A 24,464-nucleotide genomic window follows, 5' to 3' on the forward strand; every position below is an offset into this window, starting at 1 on the left:
ACCAAAGGCGTCTCACTTGGCGTCGGCCGTCTCATTTAGGCGTTGGCTCATTTTTGGCTCGCAGTATTCCATCTCCTGTCAAACGTAGACCCAGCATCACATTTTCCAATAATAAGTTATGAGCACCGCGTACATTTTTTGAGCATGAAGCCTGAGGCGAGGATACGTGAGCTTATCGCGATTGTTTGATGAAGAGGGGCTTAGCGTGGTCACCACGAATATGCCCCAGAGCATCGTTCTAGGACTGGGAATGGTTGACTGGTGCCCGGCACCAGTTGGCATGCCTTTAACGCGGCCCGCTGATTGGTAAGTACAACCGGCCAGGTATCGTCACCTCAGCTGACGCAGCTATGGCATCAGAGCTGCTTCAGAACCAGCCGTCGGTTGGGCGATACCCACACGATGCATCTCCAGACGCATGGGCGACCGTGTGACATCGCGCTCCAGAGGCGCCAGGCATTCTGTGGGCCCGAGAGCGCTGGGGGGGGGGGGGGTGGGGGGGGGGGGGGGGGGGGCTATGGGCGTGTAGTAGTGGCCCGGTCTCCAAAGTCGGTAGGTTAGTTAGTTGAACCGGAAGACTTTGTACCCTCGCTTATCAACTCGGAGGATTTTGTACCATTTCTGCTCAACTCGGGTGATTTTAGACCAAGCTGAATCAATTCGGGTGATTTTGTACCAGCATGAGTTTGCGGCCACTGCCGCTCCTCGGAGGCTATTGAGTGTAACCTAAACAAAAAAATCGTGGTTATGCAAATCAACAAATCAATCCAACTTTTGACGAAGGAATCAAGTGAATCGGATTATTAGAAGAACTCGAAAAAATCGCAAAGTTGGGCAAGTTTTGATTTTTCGCTCCGAGAGCATGACTTCAACGCCTTGCAAGAAGATTGAGACGCTGATTCGGCCCGGGCGGAGTTGCACCTTTCGTTGATTTAAACCGGCGGGATGTGTATCATTGGTATTTTGACATTTTTGCGTAACAGTTTTCTAAACAAGATACATTACGGAAAAATATACCCTTATGCAGCTTTGTGCCGTCATAATTGCGTGCAATGTCTTGTCGTCATTGTCAAGTGGCTAGGTATAAAAGAGGAGGATGACTAAGATCTCCAGTGACATAAGGTATAAATGATATAATCACGTTGTGCTTTAGGAGTTAATGAGACCACGACCAGCCACTGATGTCTGCGTATGGTGATGGGGATACAGTAGAGGTAAGGTGAGGTGGGGGTGGGGGGTGGGGGGCAATGTCGAGAGTGACGCAATGTTTCAGTAAGTGGGAAGGCCAAAACTTATTTCCGCGAAAGGACTAACGCCAAACTTGCCAGGAATGGATTAGGGTGAGAATGCAGGAAGAGAAAAGTTGGCAAACCCGAAACACCAATGGAGATATTGCTTATTCGGCATCCATGGCAACGAGCCGCGTGAGCGCGCCGTCGCCCTGTCGCACTAGAGCCCGACAGATGTCGCGTCAGATCGCACCGGGTCGCGCTGAGTCACGGTGAGTCGCACCCTATCGTGTCACGCCACGCCGCTCTGCATGCAGCGCGCACAGCGTGGCCGGCATTAAGATGACAATGATGGAGGTGTTGATGCCACTCCACATTCAGGGGGTTAAAAAAGCACGGAACGTCGGCGCTCGCATTGCCCTCAGAAATAGCCATCGCCCTCAGAAATATCGTGTGTCTCCCGTACTGCTTGAGTTGGGTTGGGCAAAAACACGTGGCATCCTCACCGAACAGGGCATGATGACAGTGCGGAACATGCTGTGAGGCGATGCAACAACGGCCGGTCGGACCGCGGTGTCCTCGCGTGTCACCCGGACCACAGCTGACGGTGTGTTGTCACTCCGCGAGTGTATACCGAGGTCGTGATCGGGATCGAGGTCAAGCTGATTATTTATTTCCGAGCGACGTGTATGTGGAATTAGCTGCAATCAGACGTTCGCCTGTCTTCCACCGTCGTTTGCCTTTGATCGAGGGGAATCTGTTGTGCCGTTTTATCATCGCGTGTGATACGCATGTCTTTCGTTTCCGTGTCCAATGTATGTGATTTAAATACTGGAAAGGGCATGTTATGGAGGACTCTAAATACAATATAACTAGATATTTGTCTAACAAAAACAGGATCTCCTGGCGAAATAAAGGCACGGAATGAGTCAGGACATCTCGCACGTGTCAACGTATTTAACCAAAACGATTGCTTTCCGTAGGCCCCATTCCTTCAAAGGCCACTTCGACAAAATTGGATGGGGGCACTTAAAGGAAATGTTCCAAATTTAAAGATATTGAAGCAAGAATCCCATACGCTGAGATGAGCTCACCGATAACCGTTGGTATGTCTTTAAATTGAAAAAACTCCCATAGGCACCACAATTTCTCTGTTCATTAATGCCTTGCACATCAGTGATTGAGAGCCAATTGGCGGTCGTTATATCTGGAATTCGTCCTTACGAACGCCAAATATGAACAATTCGACAATTTTGTTATTCCTGGGTCTGATCCCCACATGGCTAGTTGAATGGCAGGGTCTCAATGGCGTTATCATAGCGTCATGGATGCCAGTCTCTTCGAAGAAGTCTTTATATCTTCGCGGCAGTGTGGCTCAGAAACGAAAGGGGTGTAGGACTTAACAAACGCAAGGCTATGAACTGTACCGAATCATTTTTGAGGTGGCTATTTCAGTTCAAACCCCACATAGATGTGGAACACTCCCTTTAGGAACCACGGCATATACACAAAGGATGTACGCAAACGCCTGTTAACTGGCGGAGTGCACGTACTAGATGGGGCAGCACTGGTGGTGACGTTGCTTTGCCATTGACTATATTACAAGCTATGGCATGCGTAGCTGCATAACTAGTGGCGTACTGCACATCTAGGGCTTTGGAAATCATCATGGTTTCACCCGTTTGCGTTGCGAAAACTTCCATTGCCGCGCTTTCCTTCAGTGGACTGACGCATGTCCCCTATTCATCGCCAGGTGTACTTAGACCCGTCAAACAAAACGCGCACGATTTCGGTCAGCTGGCTCTAAAAAAGCATCGCACCCGTACAGTTGTGCCAGATGCAGAGGCGTTCCCTGTCGAACTCCACCAGGATCTTTCTGCGGCGCGGACTCTTCACCCCCAGTGGCAGCATTGTTTACCTCCGTTTTCTGGTTAAGTCGGCATTCGCGAGCATTTTGCAATATTTCATCATGTTTGTGCGGTAGTTGCGCCGATACGTTGGACTTAGGGTAAAAAATAGTCGATAAGCTGATCACATCGGCTACATTGTTTACATTGACATGTTCTTATTAACGATTAGGCTCTGTTCTACATTTTAACGCTGCGACTGAGCAGCATCACCTCTATCTGCATTATCCAGGCAATGATAATTACCGCTCCTCAAAAACACAACGGCATTTTCTGGTATTCTACCTCTACTACGGATGAATCATCAAGGGTCCGTAAAAATGTACTTGCATTAATGCAAACAACCTGTATTATATTAGATTCAGCGCAGCCCATCCAACTGTCTTTTTCAGAGGCGGGTTTCCGATACAAGTTGCCGCCATGTTATTTTAGAGGACTTAAGAGGAGATATCCCGCCCAATCGAGACGGAAAGCGTCAGCACGCGGAAGCGATCGGCGGAGACACTACAATGGGCGCGATAAGCGCGCTGCTGGGTGTGTATCTTCTGCGTTGCAAAACGCCACCGTATTGCCGGTGAAGCTGTGTCTTCGTGTCCACCGCAAAAAGTGTCCTTCCGTACTTCCTTGTTACTCAACAGAACATCATCGCGTGTTACAGGGGTTTTCCATCGGTAGGTGCAACAATCGCCGATGCAATAATACCTTACGTGGTTAAGTATGACAATCTCCAAGTGTTTCACGCCAATGGCTTCGGTACAAAAGCGGCATCTAGAGCGTCTCATCGACATTGTGTCGGTGGGTTGACTGCTCTGTCGTCAACATGTTGCCGTATATATTTCTGGTAAGTTGAACGCATAACTTGTGGTTTTAGGAACGAACCGGGGAAGAACTCTCCTCCGACTAGGCCGATCCGCGCGATATGGATTGATCAAGGAATTGTGTGGGTTGGATCGAGCGATCATCAGCTGGCAGGAGTTTGGACTGGATTTCGAAACCGACAGCCTAAAAGGGTTTCGAACGGAACGGAATGGAAACCAGTAATGTTGAGTTAGATAAGACAGTAGTAATAGTATCATTCTTCAGAGAAAAACCAGGAGAATGGAGATATAGATGCGTTGATATTTTAGTGGCATGCCTTTATAGAAACAATAGCAGAAGTGAATTCAAAATTGCCTGCCGATAATCCTGCTCGATTTTTCAGGTTTTATTTGAAACAGCGTGTCGCGATTTTACAGGACACCAACACTCAGGGGATTAAACAAGGAGCAGTGGCCAGCCCCTATTACGATACAGTGAATCTCTAGCTAAGAATTACAATGCGCTAAAATACCTATACCTGCAAACGAATTCAAGTCAACAGACATTGCGAATCACACTTCAGTCAAACCTGCAAACGAGTTGAAGTAAACAGGCATCACACGTCACGCATGAATTATATATGCAAACCATTTAATTTCAACAGGCATCGCGCATCACGCGTCGGGTATCATTTGCACATGTTAACGATTTTAAGCTAGGACACACCACACATCAAGGCACATATCATGTTCGCGTAATCGACCGCGACGAGCGCTGTACGCTAAGGTTCGGTCGTCGACTTTTTATAACAATATATTCACCTATTTTCCTATATGGGTGATGCTGTGCTCTGTTCACGACTTTGAGCTCTAAAAGGGCATAGGGTTCATCCCCGTCATAGACGATGTTCCTGTACGGGTTTTTACATTTACAATGAAATTCCTACACCATGTTCTTAACGTGCAAATCCGTTGAAACCCAGACTTGCATAAATATATTCACAACACAAAATTATGCATGAACTTGCACAGATTTATGCATGTCTGGGTTTCAAGTAGTTGCTGCCTGCTAGACGCCAAAAGCACAACATGGATTACCCATTTCGGTGGTCATTTTATGTGGCAAAACACGCTCATGCTGAAATTTAGGGAGGTATGGATCCTTTGCCTCTTTTAGACCTGAAAGTCATCTACAGAGCACAGGATCACCAAGACAGCAGAACAAGTGAATCTGTTGCTATAAAAAGCCGACGACCCAACCTTAACGTACAGGGCTCGTCATGACCGATTATGCGAACGTGATATGTGTCTTGATGTGTAATGTGTGCTAGCTTGAAATCGTTTACATGTGGAACCGATGTGATACCCGACGCGTGATGCACGATGCCTGTTGAAGTGACATTGTTTGCATAGATAATTGATGCGTGATGTGTGATGCCTGTTAAGTTCAACTCGCTTGCATGTTTGACTGGAGTGTGGTTCGTAATGCCTGTTTACTCGAATTCGTTTGCAGGTACACATATTTTTAGCGTATCAGAATTCTTAGCTAGATATTTAGTGTATCGGAGCAGTGGCTGGCCATTGCTCCTTATTTATTCCCTAAAAATTGGTATCCTGTAAAAACTGTGACTCACTGTTTTTAAAAACAAAACAACTGAAAAATCGAGCAGGATCATCGGCAGACAATTTCGAGTTCACTTCTGTAATTGTTTTAATAAAGGCTTGTTGCCTAAATATCAGCGCACCTATTTATCCATTCACGTCCTCATATCCTCATATCCTCACAGGAATGAGGCTATTACTACTTTCTTGCCTATGTGAATAATGCTCCTCCAAAATACACCTAACAAATTACATAATGCTGAGTTAGATCGGACTAGTGTAATCGAGGTTGTGGCATTTGCCTTTTATAATGAAATTCGACGGTATTCAATTAGATGACATGGATTTCTCAGCGAAATGCTTTTTACGCACTCGTCTAGAACTATTTGACTTTGGGAAAGCAGCCGGTAAACCCAAGAGTTACCGCAAAATCAAGGCAAAATTTAGGCAGTGTCATGAAGATCCTTACTGTACAGTGATAGAAAAATATGAGTGCAACATACAATATGACCCTATAAATTTACAGAAATTAGATCTACAAAACCGCAGTCGAAATTTATTCTTAGCAATCCGAACATTCTCTGCAAAATGTGATATTTTCAGCCATATTAGATGGAGGGCAGCAGCAGTGCAGCCACATTTACCGACAGAAAGCCATGTTTTCCATCTGGTCTCGCCATAATGCTATGGCCAACAATGCTGCCATATTTGAGGGTACCACCGTAATAGCGGCCATATTTAGCAACACTGCTGCGCTCCCATAATGTTCTGTAAGTAACGCAGAATAAATGTGTCGTAAACAGTGAAAGACTAGCAAAAATACCGAATGTGGCACTCATTAGGAGGGACCAGCAAAGCCCGCTGGGCTGGGATATATCACATTTAATTCCCGTCCGTTGAAAATGTACCTTTGCAGCGGCACATCCATGATGCATTTGGTAAGTACTGTGCATTAAGGGCACGTTTAGGTACATTGATTTCTACCAAGCCAGCCGGAAGTGTGGCACGTTAACTCTGTCACGATGCTTGATGCCTGTTTGCCCCAGTTGAATGACGGCAGGCTGTGTTCACGTACGTCGTTGGTCGCAAAATTCAACCACAGAACACTGCGGGCAGCACACCCTGTCGAATGTAGTTGGCAGCTTTGTCGAACCCAGTTGGCAGCTTCCTGGCACCGCGTCGCACTTTTTTCTGCTAGCCTGCTGGGTTCCTGTGTCATATGCGTCATCTTGTGTGAGCTGTGCAGCCCATTCTGCTCAAAAGATTTCACTGAAACTGACGCCAAAAGTGACTTTGATCTTTTGTGTCAAACCGATCTTTGTACTTGCTAAACAGGGCACCCACAACATACCAAGCCGGCATTTCTCTGCGCGGCGCGACGGATTTTGGATTTTGAGTTTTGCGACTTGTTTTGAGCTTTGCGACTGGAACCCGTGCGTCGCTCCCTAGTGCAGCTGGCATGCGTGTCAACCGTGGCTTACAGATAATGTCTTCAAGTTTTGGCCGGTGGAAAGCTTTCCTATCGGTTATCAGTACTGGCTATTCTTTTGTTAAAAAGCTAATCGTGCTGTCTGTATAGTGAAAGCGTCATCTCCTTGGCACCTCGCTGCAAACGTTCTGAACAGGGGCGCTCGTCTTTACTTGAAATGCAACAACTGTGGAAACGTTTACGTCACGTTGTCCCCAATTACAGGCCGGCAAATGCATCGTGAAAGCCAACATTCTAGCTCTTAATTACGGATGCACTTAATTCTTGAGGCAGCTGGAGATTTGTTGAACAAATTTTGTTCCAGCCCTTTACCGGACACAGAGACCCGCAACTCCCTCGAACAGCCAGTGTCTGCTGCTCAACCCGTGCGTAAATACAAGTCCATAAAAATTGACAGAAAAGTGCTTAAACTTTGATGCGAAGGGTGTAAAACTCCTTGCTTTAATGTGATCATGACAGTTGCAGTTTTTACAAAGAGACACCGAGCCTTTCAAGTTTGCCAAGTGCAGTCGCAAAGTGACGATGCGCTGCCGATAATAGCTTTCGTTCTATGTGTGTAGCGTCCGCCCACCACACGTTTAATAAGAATGTGATGCTGATATAAAAAAATGATTACGATGCGAAAAAATGACAAAAAGACGAAAAGCTCGTTGGCAGGTGGGCCCGAGGTTTTCAGCGTCTTTTTATAGCCATGCACCTGCGCTTCAAACTGACACAATTTTACTCACGTCAGTCGATTGCAAACAATTTTAAAACGGTGTTGTATTTCCGCCAGCAACAGGGTGCACACGTCGCCTGTGACGTCATTGCCCGTCTACAGAGAATTCTGAAATTTGCCGGCCAGCAAACAACATTGATAGTAAATGCTACCCTCGACAACAGACAACATTGACAAGCCTGCAACGCCCTCTGCCACGTCAGCTGTCTCTGCATGTGTGTAATGTACGCGAAGGGCTTCCCGCCGACAACATTAGTTTTACCAATTTCTATGACGGTAGTTTGACATGGCTGCACCAGTTTGTATGAGAGCAGTTCGGTATGGCTGCACAAGTCTGTATGAAGAGAGCTTAGTATGGCTGCACCAGTTTCTATGAGGGTAGTTTGGTATGGCTGCACCAGTTTGCATGATGGCAGTCTGGTATGACTGCGCCAGTTTGTTTGAGGGTAGTTTGGTATGGCTGCATCAGTGTGTATGAAGATAGTTTAATATGGCTGCACTTCTTTCTATGTGGGTAGTCTGGTATGACTGAATCACTTTCTAATGAGAGTTTATTGGTAATACTGCACTATGTTTATGAGGTTAGCTTGGTATGGCTGCACCAGTTTGTATGATTGGCAGTCTGGTATGACTGCGCCAGTTTTGTCTGAGGGTAGTTTGGTATGACTGCATCAGTGTGTATGAAGATAGTTTTAATATGGCTGCACTAGTTTGTATTAGGGTAGCCGGGTATCACTGCCCTGGTTTCTGTCAGGGTATCTTGATATGACTGCATCAGCTTCTATGAGGGCAGCTTGGTACTACCACCAGTTCTATAAAGGTAGTTTGGTATGGCTGCACCAGTTTGTATGAGAGTAGTTTGGTATGGCTGCACCAGTTTGGATGAGAGTAGTTGGGTATGGCTGTTTAGTTAGTTTCTATGAGTTAATAGTTTCTATGAGGGTATCTTGGTATGACTGCACCAGTTTCTATGAGTGTAGCTTCGTATGACTACACCAATTTCTAATAAAGGCAGTTTGGTACTGCTGCACTAGTTTCTACGAGAGTAGCTTGGTACGACTGCGCCAGCTTCTATTACGGTAGTTTGGTATGTCTGCACCAGCTTTTATGAGGGTAGTTTGATATGGCTACACCAGTTTTTATTACGGTAGTTTGGTATGGCTACACCGGTTCCGACACATTTGCTACCTTCTTGCAACAGCTCACCACCTTTCAGGAGGCCGCATTTTGCTGGCGTTCGAGGTGTAGCACCGGACTACATAGGACGCACCCAACGCTGATATCAATCAGACCATAGTGCACAGCGTGTTGTTGACAACTTCCTGCCACACGCGGTCGCACCAATGTGCTCACTGCGATTACCATGGTGCCGGCCTGTGGGTAGTGGACTTTTACTGACGTTTAACTCATTCTAGGGCAGGAGTAATCGCTCTCTATTCGTAGTGACATACCCAACACCGTTCCAAGGATGAGTCACGCTTGTTGCCGTTTGAAGAACAGAAGCTTCGTCTGCGGCGCCACCCTGACCTTACAGCATGCAGTGAAACGTATGCATATGCACCGTACCGTACGCAGTCCTCCGAAGCCAGTACACGCCGCTGGAACCTGAGAACGAAGTCTGCAGCGGACTGGCTTCTGAATGGCGACGACGCCGCGTGATTTTGCGCATATGATGACTGAATATAATGTAGCCGTCTGTTCTTTGACAAATCCGCGATGCGATGCGTTGCGGACTGTCCCTAGTGATGCGATGCGGTCCATCCCTTATGATGCGAGCGGACCGTCTCTTACGATGCGACGCCTTCCGCCCGATACGATGCGTTATGTGGCTTATTATGTTTCATCTGATGCGATGGGATGCAGTCCGTTCGATGCGATGCCGTCCGTCCAATTCAATGCGATGCGGCCCGTCCAATTCAATGCGATGCCGTCCGTCCATTTCGATGTGGTGCGGTCCGTCCCTTCCACAGATGATGCCGGTGTTACTGGCGGTCGCCGCAGACACCGAGCCGGAGCTGCCGCCAGTTTCTGACGGTGCTGGAGCGTGAGACGGTGGCGATGCCGCCCGACCGGCTGGCGGCGGCTCTGAGCTGGGCAAGGAGCCGGCTGGCCGCGCACCCGACCGCGACGGCGGCCAAGGCGCCGCGCCATCCGGGCCGCCGCTCGCACTACCACATGTCGCGCCACGACTCGGACGCACGCGTGCAGACGCTGGCGCGCGAGGCGCTTGTCTGGGTGGAGGCGGCGCGAGCGCCGGCCAACCTCAGCGCCGCGCGTGACGATGACATTGAGTGCCCGGATGACTCGGAGCCTAGCTGCGACTTTGATGATGAGCGGTACCGGCGCCAGGACGGCGCCTGCAACAACCGGCGGCACCCAGCCTGGGGCGCCTCAGACACAGCGATCGTGCGTCTCGCCGCTAACACGTACGACGACGGCGTCGACGCGCCGCGCAGCGTGTCGGTGGCGGGCGGTGCGCTGCCGTCGGCGCGCAGGGTCAGCGCCGGGGTCACCGATAGCACCGACGCCGAGAATACGGCGCTCACGCTCTGTTTCGTCCACTGGGGCCAGTTCATGGACCACGACATCACGTTTTCGCCGGTGCAGCTCGCCGCGCCAGGCGTCAGGATCCGCTGCTGCGCCGATGGCGTCGTCGCCGACGACGCGCACCCACGCTGCCTGCCGATCGCCGTGCCAGAAGACGACCCGTTCTACGGGCCGTTGGGCCAGCGCTGCATGGAGTTCACGCGCTCGGTGCCGGCCATGCCGACCGACTGCTCTCCCGGCCCAGCCATCACCGTGAACTTGCTCACCGCCTTCATCGACGGCAGCGGCGTGTACGGGCCTCACGAGTCGCGCGCGGCGCAGGTGCGCGCCGGGGAGGGTGGCCGTCTACTGATGCAGGAAGGCGCACTGCTGCCGCGCGACCCTCCCGGCGTCCAGATCGACACGGAGCTGCCCTGCCTCAGCCCCGACCCGGAGGGACGGCCCTGCTTCCTGGCCGGCGACGTGCGCGCCACGGAGCAGAGCGGCCTCGCCACGGTGCACACTATCTGGATGCGTGAGCACAACCGACTAGCACGCCGCCTGGAGCGCGTCAACCCCGAATGGGACGACGAGCAGCTCTTCCAGGAGGCGCGCCGCATCCTCGGCGCCGAGATCCAGCACATCACGTACAACGAGTGGCTGCCGCTGCTGGTAGGCGAGGCATTCATGCGGCGCATGCGCATGGGCACGCAGAGACGGGGCTTTTCACGCCGCTACTCGAATCGTGTCAACCCCAGCATCGCCACCGAGTTTTCTACGGCCGCGTTCCGCGTGGGCCACACACTGATCCAGGGCCATCTTGAGCTGTACCGGCGCGTCGCCAGCTCCTCGGTCAGCCTGCGCATCAACCTGCGCGACGTGTTCCTCGACCCGGCGCTGCTCTACGACGGCCAGCTGGACCAGATCGCCATCGGCATGATCAAGCAACACCCACAGACGTGCGACGCCAGCATCGCCGAGGATCTGACTGAATTCCTCTTCCAGCCGAAGGGCCACACCTTCGGGCTCGACCTCATCGCTCTGAACGTGCAGAGAGGCCGCGACCTCGGCATCGCCTCCTACAACACCATGCGCTCGCGGTGCGGCCTGCCACGTGTCTCGAGCTTCAGGCAGCTGCAGCGACAGATGCCGACCGATGTCGTGCGCCGCCTCCGCAGCGTGTACGCGCACGTCGACGACATCGACCTGTTCGTCGGCGCCGTGTCCGAGCGGCCGGTGCCAGGCGCGGCGGTCGGTCCGACCATCCGCTGCATCGTCGGCGACCAGTTTGCACGGCTACGCTGGGGAGACAACTTCTTCTACGACCTCGGCGACCGGCCGTGGAGCTTCACGCGCGTCCAGCTGAACCAGGTGCGCAAGGTGACGTGGGCCCGCATACTCTGCGACAACGTCAGAAGCATCGTCAGGATCCAGCCCAGTGCCTTCCGGTCGGCCGGCATCGGCAACAGCATCACGGCGTGCGGGAGCTTGCCGAGCATGAACCTGCGCGCTTGGAGGTCTGACGACTGAGACGGCGGGTGCGCTTGACGGACGTCAGACGTCAGACGTCAGACGTCAGACGTCAGACGTCAGACGTCAGACTCCTTCTTCGCCAGGCTTTAAGAGGGTTTTGGGTTTTTGCTTTCGGTTTCCGGGATAGTGTTCAGGTGTTCGGTACGCGTGCCTCGTTGTGTTTTTCGCTACGATTGGCATTTCGCGGTTTAGTAAAGGGGTTTTTCGTACAGTGATGGTGTTTGGTGATTACATTAATCATCGATCTCCTGCCTCAGATAAGATAACTGAATGTGCATATGATGATGCACGACAGCATGACGAGCTTAAGATGACCAATATTGCATTGTGTGGTGTTCAAAACACTTCTCTGTCCTTCCCTTATGGTCGAGGTTACCTTTAGATGACCTCAAGTTTCCGAGAGGTTTCGATGTGAATAAATGTTGACTTTCAAAGCTTTCGTCTTTTTCTTGGACGAATATGTAAATTTCTACGGACGTATGTCTTCGAAGATGTGCGAAGAGCATCGCCGCATACCGGTGCTACCACCGAAAACACTTTGAATGACCTTAGAACGTGAAATGACCATAGAAGCCCGTGCGCTCGTAAGAGCCCCAAACATCATCATGCCACCACCGATGCAACCGGAAGGCAGACCTGTAGCCGCCCCACGCCCAAGAGGCCCAAAGACGAACAGTATATTGCCTACTTAAGCTGTCAATTTTGAGCACCAACATATTATCGGTTAAAAGAAGGCACGTGCATGAGTTTATGCGCACACACGCATACACGTCCGTTAGGGTGTGTCTCCATATAGGGTTTTCTCTCAGATTACATTTGGAATGTTATTTTTCGTGGTACAGCACGCTAAAAAGTTGATTGATACAAAAACAATGCACAATTATGTGTTTTTGCTGGGCTAGAGCGATTTTTTCCTCGTTTAACCAGAAGTGCCCAGTTTTATCTCGGCACCAACTAAAATGCTTTGCAATTTTTATGGTCGTTGGCCGAATTCCACTATTTGGGAGATGCTATGATATATTCCATAGCAAAAAATTGCAGTCTTGTGTTTGTTTTGGTAGTATTTGTCTACAATATGCTTATATTTTTCATAACATAAAATGCTAACAACCACCTGGTTCTATGAGACATATCATAAAATACAGTCGGATATCACTGCTATCAAAATTGTTTAAGCATAACATACATTTATCGAATAAGCGTGGACAATTGTAAGGTAATAATTAATTCGGAGAATTGATTGACGAAGTTTTTATTGAAGCGCAGATAGTTAAGAGGAGAATGCATCTAACGCATTCGCGGACTCACCATATCATGCTAGGTCCGCCAACCTCGCTACAGAATACACAGCTGCCAACGAGAGGCGATGTTATGAATCACGTGAGATCGCTAGCGCAAAGCAAATGAATTGTGTGGCGGAAATCACTGGATTCAACCATCTTCCGTTATGTGGCTGCACAGGTCATCAAAATCTGGGCTAATGAGGGTATTCCAACTCACGACCCGTACTACGTCTCCAAACGTGTCAAAGTAGAGAGATACGATGCACTTAGAAAGATGGGCTAAAATCCTAAGGAATCCAGGAAGAGGAAGGGGAGTGAAAACATGAGCAAAGCCTTCTTTACCAAACTGACATCGCCATGTGGAAGTGTCGTTCTCAGCAACATGTACTTGAATAGTACACAACACAATTCCGGCGGAAGAACGGGCAGCTATGAAGCATCACCACAGCCAGCGGAAACTCACTCTGGGAGCCGTCGATGACAGGGCAAAAACTGCGGTAAGGGAGGCGCTCCTTCAAAGAAGAGAGTCCCGACAAAGCCATCATCAACGGCAGGCGTCTGATCCTGTACCTGGACTGAGCAACACCACTTGCAGCTTCGACATGGACGACAATGCGAGCGTGGGTGACACCATGAGAGGAGCAAACGACTCCTTGTCGACTGCCGTCGCCTCCGAGAGGAACGCGGACAACCTAGCTCACACAGCGCTGACCGCGGATCGTTGTGGCGTCTCCTATCGGGTCGCCGCCACAATCATGAATGCATTTCAGCAGGAAATCGGTCGTCTAAGCTCACAAGATAGATCAGCAAGATGGATCACGCGTTGTCGAGTCGAAAAAGATCTGACGGACAAGGACCCGAGTGAAGCAAGAAACGGCACGCGAGAACCCTGACGACATCTTGGCGCCGGGATTGGACAGGTTATACTTTCATCGACAGAAGACAAAACACGTGTGGACCGAAGCCATAACTGAAGCTGAAAAGCACGTCATCCTCGCCACGGAGCCGGGAGAGAGGCGTGTGACGCACTTCACCCCACTGTCTGGAACATCCATCGACCTGCGGCACGAGCTAAATTCGACCAGTCTACAGTCTTCGACGGAGGAGTGAAGGTTTTGGGCTGTGGTGGGGCGGCCGCGAACCCTAGCGCGACCGGCAGAGTGCGTCGACTCTTCGAGCCCGTATCCGGGGCTTCAGTTTAGTAATTCACCTGCCAGTTGCATGCCGATGTACTAAGCCCGCGATATGTTATGCTTACCCTGGATGGGACCACCTCCAGGCCACGGTCTTTAACAGAACCCGCCGGCAAAAAGTATACCACCGATGTGTGGCAGAGTGAGATGGTGGCATTTGATACCGTCGCTGGGTTCGTGGAAGAAATCGCATACGCTGTGGTGCGACAGCTCAGGCACGACCAGGAGCGGCTGTAGCGCCTGGCTCGTGCCGTCCAAAACGGCACCGCCCCGGACCAGACAGACAGCAGAAGAACAGGAGCACTGAACCACGCTAGGGCAAGCGAAGTGAAGGCTGGAATGTGTGTTATTTGATATCGCTAACAATGCATCAATCTAGGGGTATCAATTTTTGTAAATTATTTGGGGGCCAAACCGAAGGCCCGGCAATCTACCGTACCATTTTTTTTGTTTAGCCCACTTTATTGTGGTTAAAGACAATATATGCTATTAATCGTTGTATAATTTATCAGAAGTCTTTAACTTAAGCAGCGTAAGTCATTCAGGGGGGGGGGGATCCAGAGAGCAGGCACTGCACGCACGCCTGTCCTCTCATCAGCAAGCGAAGGCGCCCCTTTAGAGGCCACCTTGGGGCGCCGATGTGGCTCTCCTATGGCGGTCATGGGAAGCGGCACGCATTCTGGTTGTGGGGGACGAGAACGGGATTAGCCTTGAAGGATTTTGGTCATCCCATATTCCAGAGCTTTTCACTTTAACCTTAAAAAGCAAGGTATCATGACTCTAGCCATGATAGGTCTATTGCATTGTTTTTCCGCTCAGCTGTTGCGATTTGTATCTGGTGGTAAGAGAAACCATGGCTTTATGTTATGAGAGCAGTACCAGGCGCCACTTACCAAAAAGATCAAAGAAGATGGTATTTTTCTTGTGGCCATCTCTTGTGGCCATCTCCGGTCGAAAACATCGGGGGCCCAAGCCAACATGGGGGCAACTCATTTGGGGGAGGAGAGGGCCCTCACAAAAGAATGCAAATGAACACCCGTGCATCAATTTTTCAATAATGTTCCCACTTGCTCCAAGGTACTAAAAGCACCTTGTCCAAATGAACAAAGGATGTCTTGAATGATGTGCTTTGTTCAATGACTTTTCTCGTTTGAGATCGTGAGGGAAGATGTACTCTGCAGACTGTACACTGCACGTTAGGGACCGTCCATTAGTTACGTTTCACGGGAGAGAGTAGGTAGGGGTCATCCACAGCGTTACGAATTGTGGCGCAAGGGAGGGGGGGGGGGATGTTGGCACCTTGGTTAGTGTAGCACTACGTCTTGAAGCCAAAATCATCGGCAACAAACTTTTGATGGTTTCCTGGTAAAATGCCTTGAACCTGATTTGTTGATAAAGGGTATTCTTCGTATACTGCAATCATGACAGGGGATACTGTTCAGTGTGACAAGGGAAGGGGATGAAAATGATAACTTTTACGTAGCATCATTAATGGACGGCCCGTTATAGTACATTGCACGATATACACGCATACGACAGCATGAATTCCTTGTTTTGCAGGTGGCTGACGATGGCCGTGCGCCACCTGCGGCTGTACATAGCGGCCGAATCTCCATCTGCTGAGCTGAAACAAGTGGCTAACTTCATCGCGGCCCACTACGTCCCAGCCTGGTTCACGGTGCGCCAGAACAGCGGCTACAATTCCGACGCCAAGACCCTGCATCTCAGCGTTGAGCTGTTCTGCTTGCAGTTGCCGAGCAGCTAATCCATCGTCTGGCCGGTGCTGCTGAGAGACGACTACTGGGCCCACCCCGAGCAGCTGCTGCTGGCCATGGCCTCCAACGATAGCCGGCAGACACGAGAGAAAACGGCCCAAGTCGTTCGTGCTGCGCGCCTGCGTGTGACGCAGGCCGACAGGCGCGTCAATCTTCCTGATGTCAGCTTCGGAACTGAAGGGAACACGGATCTCACCAACGGGAGCTCAGTGGGGTGAACGAACCACCGCTGCTTGGAGACCTCAGTAATGAGAGCTTACAGGAGGTCGTCAAAGATTCAGCCTCGCTCCCGCTGTATTCGGTGCACACCCAGGCCGTGGAGAGGGCCGTCAACACGGTGACGGAAGTCTGCTCTTCGGTGCTCGGGGAGAAGTCGAGGCACGGCCTCTTCACAGCGAGGCTGAAACAACGGAACATCATCCCGGCCTTCGCCTCGAAGCAGGACTTACATCCCTCTGTTACGTGGGATCACTATCGTCCTTCGATAGTAGATATATCACAAATTTCAAGTTTATCTCAGCAGACCCAAATAACTACAAAAGAACTGAGCAGTATGCATACATTGCAACCCATCTCTTTCATCGATTTACTTGTCATCGTGGTATACTAAGATTTACGTGAAAAACCAGATTATCACGATTTTACACATTTTACAGATGCTTTAAGTTCTCTTGAGTCATCAGAAGCCTTCTCATCAGCGTGCAGATGCAGTCCTGCCTCAAAACCTATTTCATTATAGTCCATGTCTTAATTGTGTTCTAACACAACTCTTTTCTAAAAAAAACAAGTCATTCATCCCACGGAGACCTAACCTCGTACCTAAGCGTTTCCACACTCTTTCTAGTCCACATCGGCCGGGACGACCGCGGCCTGTCGACGAGTAGCAGTGACCTGTCTGTCCTGCTCCACCGCCACAACCTCGCCCGTTCCGTTACCAACACCTGTCTTCCGTCTGCCAATGCCGAGCTCAGCTGAGCTGGCGTCAGGAGTTACCGTACTTTGGACTGGAGTGAATATGCGGGTTTTTGCCTTTGTAAATCTGATTAAGATCTTGAGAAGCGCTGAATACAGCTTTAGCTTGCAGTCCGTGTTATTTCCCATCTGTAATCAACAGTCTATCCAAAAAGATGGTTTCATGATCGTTTTCAGCCCTTACCAGAATCATAAAACATCATAGTTAACTTCAGAAATATGGGCGATATAGGTGGCGCTACTATCGCCAGAGCAGAAAAGTGGTTCTCCAGAAAATCGTCCCTCACGGAGCTATTTTTGATTTTTGCTCTATAATTCCTTCAGATTTGATGTTATTTATCACCAGCGTCGCTTTTTATCATATTCCGAAGCAATTTTGTAATTGACAACACATATTAATGCCCGTATGTCTGTCGCGCGTGTGTTTATCTTACGAGCAATGAAGAAGCATCAGTAGCCATCAGCATTCAACAGAGAATTAATTCGGTGTTTGCGACCACAAAGCCAATGCACACATCTTGTTCTTGTACCAGGCTACAGTCCTCACAAGGGAGGCACTAAACGGCCGACCAAACCCGTTGATAACTCCTTGCTCCAAGCCTATTGCACCGATTGGTCATGAGACCCTCACCAATTGATGTGTCATAGTCAATATCTTATCCTTCCCAGAACATGTTGACGTCAAATGTTGTAGGTCACGTCAAAGGTCACTGTAAATATCCAAAATCCGGAAAATTTGGATGCAGACAACGTCAGCGCTCCCAGCCGAGCTTGTGGCACCAGTCAGCATAGAAGCTTCACCAATCGATGCACCGTAGTCGAAATCCTATCTTTTCCAGATCATTTCCCTGGGTCAGGTCAAAAGTCACCAAAGAGACCCAAAACCACCAAAATTGGTTGCAGACAATTTCAAAAAAATACAGCAAAGTAAAGGTTGCAAATAAAATCGTAGTGAACGAGCATTTCATGCTCTAGGCAACTGCGACATGGGGACATGTATTTATTTATTTATCACATGTCATAAGCTCACTCCATTCAGACTGTGGCTATTACAGAGCCCATGTCATTGAAATAAGACACTGTAGGTCAGGGAGGCTCACGCAAACACGTACACACGCAGGCACACATACGCAGAGCGAACTCCCTCACCTTTGCTAAAGTCATTTGAAGTAGGCGTCGCTATCCGTTATTGATCCGCCGCTGCAGGACATAACTAGGCAGTCGGGTTTGAATTGTGGAGGGCTCAGCTCGCGACTATTCTGCGGTAGTGCGCTGTAGGCGGTCACGGTGGAGTAAACAAAACGCCGCCTTCCCGATTCGGATCTGATGGATTCGTTCTGACATGGATTCATGTCCTGGTCGCGCCGGGTTTCTGGTTACCAATTTTTTCACGCCTGCATCCCTGCTCGCCTCTTTCAGCTTTGCCGAAAATGTCATGGACGTCCGATAAAGTACACGTAGGTCTGCTTCCGGAACAGAATCTAACGTCAGCTAAAACCGTTGTACTGTCTGTGTCCGAAGGCGCGGCCCGTCGCTCCGAACACTGTTCCTGCCCAGGCGTCACTGGATGTGATGTGGTCAGCGCAGGTGGGAAACATGTACGCGGGTTCCGTGTTGGACGTTTATGTCTTTTGTAGCAGGTGTACCAGGATGGTGTGCTTCGGCTGGGTTCGGCTGGACAAAGCGGGCTCGGCATGCGGTAGTGTGCGGCCCGCGACGACGGCGACAGCGACGACGAATGATTCGACAGCGACGAGAAACACCGACGAATCGGAGACACAGCATCACTGCATGACAGGCCCGAATGTCACACACATCTCATAACTATAAGGCTCTTCTTCATGCCTCCACTTTGACTGTCTAATTGGCGATCGCCTTCACGGTAATTCGCAAGACCCCGCCAGCCAACGAAAAACGAATGAGAGCAGTGCCAGGGGACGATGTTTGGGAAAGATGTCCACAAAAGCCGTTGTTTAGTCAAGCGCCATGGCAGGTCTCTTCCGATCACATTATGCATCTTGTTGGTAGACATAATGACTCTCTTGATATAACATCATTAGATAAAACTGGTAGTGAGGTTTCACCAGAGTACGTCTTTGGCATACGTCCCAAGAGCGGCGTACTCACTTTGAAATCCTGGTGCGACCATCCTGGGCGGGATGAACACGACATAAAACCCAGGTCCCGGCCTGTGGGGTAGCCGGTGCACTTGATTAAAGGATAGAAAATGGGGGTACTCGGAGCGCAGTACGAACACCCCGTCTTGATGCAGAATTGGACAACCTGAGCAAGTGCAGCCGGCAGCTGGACTCACAGAACGGTCACCAATCCCTCTCCGGACAATGGTGATCTTAGGTCGAATCAAAAGGTCAACGAAGGTAAAAAAAGGCCAGCAAAAGGTCAATATGAAGAAAGGAAGCATACATCATCACGACCTCGCAAGATTATCGCAAGCTCCGGAAGCCAACTTTCAAAATTATTGTAAAATATTACGGAACGTTGCATCCATTATCACGCGCTAGAGTGGGTGTCAATTTGACCGCCCCCTCCCCCAAGGTTTTCCGGGATGATGTCAGAATGGCGCGGTGGAGTAGCGCCAATTTTGCATCGCTGTAGACAATTGAGTAGCAAATCATTTGGTGCCAGAAATTTCAAATGTACCGTACAAGGTGGCTGATCCACGGCAGGTCCAAATCAGGCCATGGATTCGGCGCAGTCAATTTCTAGGGAATCGTTCAATCTGATGCAACAACGGAGTGTCAGACGAAACCGTACACCTCTGAGATAGTTTCTCAGGCCCTTAATAAATTGCAGCATTAGGGGAATTCAATCTTCCGAAGCCATTGGTGACGGTCACAGCGTTCCTTTGGAGTTCATTTTGCTGTTATTAACACGCGCCCGGGGGCCGGCTGGCCATGGGTTCGGCGACACATAATGTGTTACAGCAGGTAATTACTACAGTGTTAATGCAATACGACACATAACACACATAATGTGAATTCAGAACACAACAATTAAATGGGCAAATTACATTGACTTAGGGTCAGGTATGAAGTTCAGGCCAAGTTCACAACCAGCCTGTCTTGTTGCTCCAGGGTTTGCTCTACGGGGTAGTTCTGGTATTTATTTCGGGTTCATTGATAACAGAAACCACATTGTTATCTTTCATGCACTTTTAAAGGTCGGAATAGGTCACTGACCTAAAACGACCCAGGTCAACATGTTGTTTTTGAAGCATGCTAGCTAGCGTTATTTTTGTTGCCTATTCAGATATAAAACTCGAGGCAGTCTTGTATAATTTTGGTCACCATGACCTTCATAAGGTAAAACAGGGTCACTAACCTTAAATGGAGATGATTACTTATGCTTAGAACAGGTATCTAGATTATGAGGGCCCTTTGAACACCAGCCTGTAGTTTGACCCTGTTTAGACATATTTGACCCACAGTTTATGACCTAGGAAGCTAGAAGTTTGGCCCAAGTGTGTTCACATGCAGACCAACACACTCTTTGCATTTATTATTTATATCTCTCCTACTTCCTGAGATCTCAAGGGTAAAACTGACCCCAGCCCGAGGGAGGGGCATCAAGCCGGCCACCCGGGCGCGTGATAATAACGGCAAAATTAATTCCAAAGGAACGCTGTTACCGTCACCAATGGCTTCGGAAGATTGAATTCCCCTATTGGTGCGATTTGTTAACTGTTGGAAGGGTTGTAGGATGTTGTAGCGTTTTGGGGGGTAGTGAAGCCAGGCGGAGCTTTAGAGCGGCTGCCAATGACCTCGCAAGGTACTAAATAACACTTTTGAGATCGTTGCATGAGGTTACAAAATGATACAACAGCAGTTTACGACCAAGAAACGCACGGTAGCACCATATAATCACCTCCATTCCTCTCACCAGACACGAGAACCCCTAGTAAAGATGGGGGGGAGGGGAATCACAATATAGGAAATAATGTCTCAACTTGCAGCGAGCACCTCGTTGCAACGCTAAAATAGGCACGTTTGCAACTGACGTGTGGGCGCGACCAGACGTGCCTGGCATCGGCTTTAAGGTCCGGAACGTCAGGTCTGGTCTCAGTTGAAGTCTGGCTAACTTAAGTCTGGGACGGATGTAGTAGATCACCTCGCACCAGACGTCGTCGGCACCGTGGAGACGTCGGCCCGTCTGCGCCTGCAGTTTACGGGCAAACGCGGCATGTAACGCTTCGGTGTCCTTAAAATAATGTATTCGATGAGAGCGACGAATGACAGGTGGCAGCACCGTGCGCAACAAGCCAGCAGTGATCCCGACCCCTTCACACGCACACACGCGCACGCGCGCCCACGGAATGATTGCTCAAGATCAAGGACGAGCGTCTCCCTGCGTGGCCCAGACCATGGCCCAGACCATGGCCCAGACCATGGCCCAGACCATCCAGACCATGGCCAGCTTCCAGACCACGCCATCGACGTCACGCGCACGCTGCCAGCGTCAGAGGCCGTGCGAGCCATGTCAGAAAGACGCGAACCAAGGGCAATGCTACGTGTCACAGGGCGAATAAGGACTACGAGCAGGCGCGGCTCGGTTCTCAACAGGCGTGCTTTGTGAATGATCCGACCTTAAGGACCAATCCACATATTGACCGAAGAGCGCGTACTATCCTACAAGTATAAAGTCAACCGCATATGCGAACGTCGCTTACTTCGTTCCGTGCTGTCTCTTTGTTTGACGCCTGGCTGATCGTGAGACTTTGCGCACTGCGAGGGCCGGAGGGACTAGTCGCGTGGCTGATCGTCAGACTTTGCGCACTGCGAGGGCCGGAGGAACTGGTCACGTGGCTGATCGTCAGACTTTGCGCACTGCGAGGGCCGGAGGAACTGGTCACGCGGCTGATCGTCAGACTTTGCGCACTGCGAGGGCCGGAGGGACTGGTCACGTGGCTGATCGTCAGGACTTTGCACACTGCGAGGGCCGGAGGGATGGTCACGTGGCTGATCGTGAGACTTTGCGCACTGCGAGGCCCGGACTGGTCACGTGGCGGCGAACGGGCGACGGTGCTGGTCCATGAAGTGGTGATATCTGACCAAGGTGGCATCCAACACAGACACGGTATCGGTTTACGTGGCCGCCAACACTAGGTGACCGCCGTCGTGACGTCATTTTCAGAGGCACCGGATGTACCATAGCGTACGCCATCTGCAGCCTGTTTCTGGCCATCCAATCGCCGCGTCTAGAATCAAGACAGCAGGCCACTCGATCCAAACAGGATATTGTGAAACCCTAGCCCCTCGGTCTGCACGGTCCTACATCTCGAAACGCCATGGACCTGGGAACATGACGAAGGTCCATGGCAGGGCATGAAGTCATGCGATGAAAAACCATGCGATGATACGTTAGTGAGAGAATGCACGTTCACAAGATGAAGTAACTTGAAGGCTCCACACTAACCTCGTTTTGCAAAGTGAATCTTGCGGTGTCATGGCGGGGTTATAACAAGGCCAGTAATCAGATGGCATAGCAGATGTGCTTTCTCACTTAAAACAGTCCTTTCACGGTCACTTCTATCGACGTCCATCACAAAATGAAGCGCTCAAATCAGTCATAACACGCTCTCTGTTCACACAACAACATGCGACCAAAGACATGCCACTGGGCACTCGTTACATGGTGAAACGCTTTTTCGTTCTTGCCGTCTCTAACACCGTTCTGATACGCCACCGGAGGTCATGTCACGAGCTGACCGATGACCGAGGCCGGTGACCTGTCGGTCATCCTCTGCGGTCAGTGCCGGGCTGGTCCCGGGGCAGCAGCGCCAGGCGTCGGCCAGCACTGGGACCTCTTGGCAGGGCCGAGCCCGCCGCCTCGGTTCGGGATGTACTCCATGCCTGGGTCAAACTGCAGCAATACAAACACCTGGCGGACAGAAAACGAACAGAATTATGGCGATTTCGAACGAGGACACGTGGTGTAAACTGTAAACCGACGGCCGGGTACACAGGTGTATCCGGACGCAGGACTCGAGACTCAGGACTCAGGACACAGGACTCAGGACTCAGGACTCAGTCAAGGCAGACAGAAATATTCAAGCCAGTCACAAACTGAGTCCAAGCAGACCAAGGCCAGCTCAACTGCCGGCCAAACCACCCGCATATGCAAAAGACGCCCCCAACACAGCAAAAACACTGCAAAAGACGACCCAACACAGCAAAAACACTGCAAAACTTCCCACAAAAACAACCATCGTCAGTCGAACGCGTGAAATCCGCCACTGTGCAACGGTGTCCCGTGTCGACACGGCACCTGTGTGGGTTGGCGTTCTGTGGAGCAATATGTTAGCGGGCGTTATGGCTACGCGGCCAAAAATGCGAGGTCTGAAAGCCGGGAAACCGGGCAGCGGGTTCTCATCGCTGTAACGGTCACAAGTGGTCACACTTTCAAGCCTTCAAAACTTTCAGACTTTCAAACATTCAGAACTTTACAACTTTCAAGGCTTTTAAACTTACAAAACCTGTGAACTTCCAAAACCGTTAAATTTTCAAACTTTTCAGCTTTCAAAACCTGAATTTTTAAAATCTTAACCTTCAAAACTTTTAGGTTTCAAAACCTTTATACTTTCAAGGCTTTCAATTTCTAAAATATGTAAACCTAAGAACTTTCTACTTTCAAACGTTTTGAGCCTTTAAAACTTTCAGTATTCAAACTTTTAAAACTTGAAAGCTTTCAAAATGCTCAAAATGCTCAAACCTACAAAACTTGAAAATTTCTAACACTTTCAAAACGTTTAAAGTTTTCAAAGCTTTCAAACTGTTTAAACTTTCAAGCTTTCAGAAGCTTTAAACGCTGCAGTATTTCAAATAAAGACACAATTTTTAGCCCGCCAGCCCGACAATTTTTGATCTGCATGAAACCGTGGGCTTCTGGCTGGGTCGTGGGCAAGACCTTTTGGGCTTTTCCGGGTCAAACTTTTCTCAGGCAAAATAATGTATTCTTTTCGCTATTCCGTAAATTTTGAATCTCTCCAAAGCCAGATTATGCTGCTAAATGCAAAGCAGTCATGAAACAAACATATTTTTACAGGACGAGCATCGGTGACAGAAAACCTGTCGTGGACATGAGACACCAGAATACCAGATAACATAAATTAAACAGCTTTAAGCAATCATCTTACTGGAACATTTGAGAAAAACAACCCAATTTCTGAAAACTAGGGCCTGGTTTCATTAAGCAGCAGCTACGCGGTCATGTTTATAAATACAACTTTGCGCTGCACTTGGTTGCTGTTGTGAGGGTGTGGAGCACCGAGCCTTTCTCGGTTTGCACAAAACCATGCCTCATAAATCGCAATCACTTAATAAAATTAATTAAACTCATGGGAGGCTGCGAGCCTTTCATTGCCCTAGCTCCCCTCACATGTCAATACAGCCAGCAGTTATTGGCGTATAAAATGCGCAACAG

At 49.7% G+C, this 24,464-nt stretch overlaps 1 protein-coding gene across 1 annotated transcript; it reads left to right on the plus strand.

Annotated features, from left to right (window-relative positions):
• Positions 1 to 9,917: 9,917 nt before the first annotated feature.
• Positions 9,918 to 16,042, plus strand: LOC119093510 (chorion peroxidase-like). Its single transcript, XM_037216472.1, has 4 exons — positions 9,918 to 9,960; positions 10,441 to 11,480; positions 11,556 to 11,746; positions 15,838 to 16,042. The coding sequence occupies exons 1-4, from the start codon at positions 9,918 to 9,920 to the stop codon at positions 16,040 to 16,042; spliced, it is 1,479 nt and encodes a 492-aa protein (XP_037072367.1).
• The last annotated feature ends 8,422 nt before the right edge of the window (positions 16,043 to 24,464 follow it).

Source organism: Pollicipes pollicipes, unplaced genomic scaffold, assembly GCF_011947565.3.
Source record: "Pollicipes pollicipes isolate AB1234 unplaced genomic scaffold, Ppol_2.1 Scaffold_1600;HRSCAF=1878_pilon_pilon_pilon, whole genome shotgun sequence".
NCBI lineage: Eukaryota > Metazoa > Arthropoda > Thecostraca > Pollicipedomorpha > Pollicipedidae > Pollicipes > Pollicipes pollicipes.